The 3,906-nt window shown below is 38.5% G+C and overlaps 1 protein-coding gene across 2 annotated transcripts in view; it reads left to right on the forward strand.

Moving 5' to 3' along the window:
- LOC106511518 (transcription factor Sp3) overlaps window positions 1-3,906 on the forward strand; it is a gene marked incomplete at its 5' end in the record, with an annotated part of 8,189 nt that overhangs the window by 1,419 nt on the left and 2,864 nt on the right. For both annotated transcript variants that reach the window (XM_014000269.1, XM_014000270.1), the window contains 1 exon segment: window positions 275-471. In XM_014000269.1, coding sequence (XP_013855723.1) covers window positions 275-471 — 197 coding nt within the window.

Raw genomic sequence — 3,906 nt, forward strand, 5'->3', positions numbered from 1 at the left:
CCTATCCACATCATCATTTACCCAGAATGCTTTGTGTGTAAATAAAATGGCCCTGTTAGTGTTAAAATACATATTTAAAAAATTACAAAACTAAACAGTCTACAGTATTTTTACAGTCTTTATTTTAGTTAAAATAAATGTTTCTCAAATAAAGTCTAATGTTACAACTTATCAGGGATCCCTTTCAGATGTACAGTATCATCAGTGTCTGCAGCCTCGATTGCAGTTTTGTTATCTTTACGAACTTTTCCTGACCTCCCTGTTTGCCTCACAGGGGCTCAGGCACGGGCAAGAAGAAGCAGCACATCTGCCACATCCCCGGCTGCGGRAAGGTCTACGGGAAAACGTCTCACCTGCGAGCTCACCTGCGCTGGCACAGCGGGGAGAGACCCTTCGTCTGCAACTGGATGTACTGCGGGAAGAGGTTCACCAGGAGCGACGAGCTGCAGAGACACAGGAGGACACACACAGGTGGGACTTCTGCTGGTCGTGGGTACACTGTGGGGTTCCGTCTGGACGTCTTTCGGTCCTCTGAGGTGACTTTAGTTGTGAATTTCTGCCGACCTAACCGTTGGGAACATAGTTTAATTTAGAAAATTACAGTTTGTCATTTTTCGTTGTGGTTTTGTAATTTTCTGCAGAAACACCTTCTTTTTGCTTATTGTCTCCCAGCTTCTTGTTGTATAACTTTGTTAAGGTTGGTTTTAGATTATTTGGTTTGTGCAGATGAACTTGTTGGTTTGATTGGATCTGTGGAACATGTCCCACTGAACACTATTTGTKTTACTAAAGCAGTCTACAGAGGTTGGGTTGTGGTCTGGTAATGTCTTAAACAGATCTTTATGGCAGTATACTAATACACTTTATATATTACATAGATGCTATATATTTTTGTTCTCACCTCTTCGTCGTTCAGATTATTATCCAGAGGAGAATGTTTCTACCAGATGTTACAGCAGATGTTTYTGAATGCAACCTTTTAAAGGTTTGAGGGATTTGAGACTCTTCCTTGTTGTCCTGATGACAAGGCAGAAATTACAAACTTCCACAGATCACGTACCACTGCTGCAGTGATTGTTTCTTTGTGAACAGATAGATGTTAAATCCATCAGACATTAGGTCATAACCTGTATCATTTTACAAACACATTAAATATCCACCTTTYACTGAAACATCACTAAAAGATAACTCAATTCTTATTGCATAGAGCTGCTGTCCTCTTTGATGGATGGATTTGTCTGCCCTCTAGTGGCAGCAAAAGCACATTACGGTTTATTTAAATGGAAAAAACAAGATGGCATCAGTCAAAACACATWAAAAGCAGAAAACTCTGCACATTACATTTATTGTTTGAAACTTGCTTAGTTATGTTGTTTGTTGTAGTAGTTTCACACCAGGACAATGAAATGTTTATTTAAGAAGATGCAATCTTACTTTTTCATGAAGTGGTGATGACAATGAGCCAGTAGATAGTTCAGTTTCACCCCGTTGTGTTTTTTTTMTTGCTGGGATGAGATTAAAGAGAATTTAAGACATTTTGAAAAAACAGGAAATGTGTTGAATCACTCCAGAGTTGGTTCAGAAGTGGCGACAAGAGGATGATTATTCTGCTTTAATGAAACATGGACTGATGAAATATTATTGCAACAGTTTAAAGTCTGATTTTTTTTCTCAAGCAATCACTTTAAAATATTAAGTGTAGGTTTTCTACTCAGTCTTAAAATCTGATAAAGGATGGAGTTTGATTTCATTTTTGTTCCAGTTCTGGATAAGTACAGCCAAAAGAAAACTGAGTATGGAAAAATGTTTGTTTCCAAACTTTATTAGCGATTGCATTTTTTTGTTCATCTCCCTCTAAAAATTGAAAAGAAATGGATCATTTCTTGTTTTTATCTCCCCTTTATGTRTGCTGTGTATTGTTTTCAACACAATTGAAGCAGCATTAATGCTATGATATAAAAATCTGTGAAGGATCTCTGCAGGTCTGGTTATTTTCCTGTAAGTTTTTGCAGATTCTGGTTGGTGTCACCTTTTAATCAGATGTGTCCTCAACAAACAGAAGTTGTGCTTCACCTGCAGGGAGCCTGTTCATTTTGAGGAAATTTGGGGCAAAACCAARTCTTTATATAACAAAGCAGTTGTGGTTTTATTAGACTTAATAAAGATGCAAATGATTCTCTGAGCCGAGGCAGAGACTTTTTKTTTTCGAGCTCTGGTTTTACTGTAATCTTCCAACCAAATGATCAGGAAACAGTTGGGTCTAACAGGTACAATGAAGAACTGGGTCACTTGTGCCCACGTGAGGCTCCAAAATGATTAGATCAGCTTCAGTTACCAGGGGAGATGAGAAAGCGTTGATGTGGTTTGACCAACTGGTTCTGCAGCTTTTTACTGTCCAAGGTGAAGCCCCTACCTGCCAGCAGACAATATGCAGCTGTTAGATGATTAAATATTGTGCACAGATGCACCCCAGGGATGGTAGAGATGACTTTGCAGACAGAATAACGAGCTTGTTTGAAGAGAGAAGTGGACCGTTTAAACTGAAGCATTGGACTGATATTCTTGTAGCTGTTAAAGCGTCGAGACAACCGTGGAAGTGGCGTAAAAAGTGAGAGCTGTTTCTGAGTTTGTCGTGAAGGAAGTGTGACTCTGATGTCCAGCACAGGAACAGAAGCTCACCCAGGAGCCTCGGCTCCAACAGCTTCTGCTAAACGGCTTCTAGAAAACTGAATGTGTTGCAGATTATTCCAAACTATTGATAACTTCAATTATTAAAAAAAAAATAGTAGACAGAATTTTATTATCAGATGTTGGTGGTATTTACCCACGAAACTGCTCATTTGTATCTGCAATAAAATACACAAACTACTGGGGACATGATTTTAATTTGCTTTGGGAACTTGTTATGGAGTGGATAACAGGTGAGAGGAGATGTATACAGGAGAGGCACCACAGGAAATATACAGWCGTGACAGAAATAACAGACTAATCAAATAATCAATTAATTGAAAAAGTAGTCAACTATCAAAAAGATTGTTGGGTGCAGCCCTAGATACAGGAAGAGGAAACACTTCGATAAATTTTGTTTGCAACCAGGCATGGGCTGGTATAAAATTTTAACTGTATGATAATCTTTGGCAAATATAATCACACTTTTGCAGCAACGGTATGACAGAAAATTGTAGCAGTTTTGAAACCGTGTCTTTGTCATATCTGGGTCTACAGTAAAACCGGTGTCCGACCCGTGTCTGTTTGCAACATGTTAGTATTTGTGCTGCGACCACTTTAAATCTGATCCCAGCTGCTGTAAAACTGCCCGAGTTGTGGACATTTTCATATTGGCTAATGCGAGTTAGCTCAGTTGTTTTCAAACTGTTTCAGAAAATTGTGACCTAATTTCCAATTTAAATACATATAAATAAATCGATTTAATAGATTAATTTGAATTTTCCATTAATAAAGATTTAATTTGGGGGAAATCAAGATTTTTTTCCCCATCAGTGCACTCTTTGAGGCTTCTGTAGTTCAGAGGTCATCCCACCTGTCCCTCAAGATGCTTGGTACAYGACATGACAATATGGCAGCTGGCAAAGAAGATCTACTTCTCAAAAAATGCACTGTTTCTTCAGTTTTCTGGAACTGGTTAGGTTTTGCAACCTCGGACTGGGAGCAGCAACCACCTCCCTGCAAAATCTGTTTGAAGGCTCTACAAAAAGCAGGAGTACAAAAGTACGGTTTCAACACCTGAAACAGGCACTTCGTCAAGTGGGAAGCAAAATCGATTAAAATAGAATTTGGAATAAAAAAAAATCAGAGATTTCTTTTTTGGGCCATATCGCCCAGCCCTAATATTACTTTATACTTATTTCAAGGCCACTGACTCAACAAAGCAACAAAATATAAAAT

This window comes from Austrofundulus limnaeus, unplaced genomic scaffold (assembly GCF_001266775.1).
Source record: "Austrofundulus limnaeus strain Quisiro unplaced genomic scaffold, Austrofundulus_limnaeus-1.0 Scaffold2883, whole genome shotgun sequence".
Taxonomy (NCBI): domain Eukaryota; kingdom Metazoa; phylum Chordata; class Actinopteri; order Cyprinodontiformes; family Rivulidae; genus Austrofundulus; species Austrofundulus limnaeus.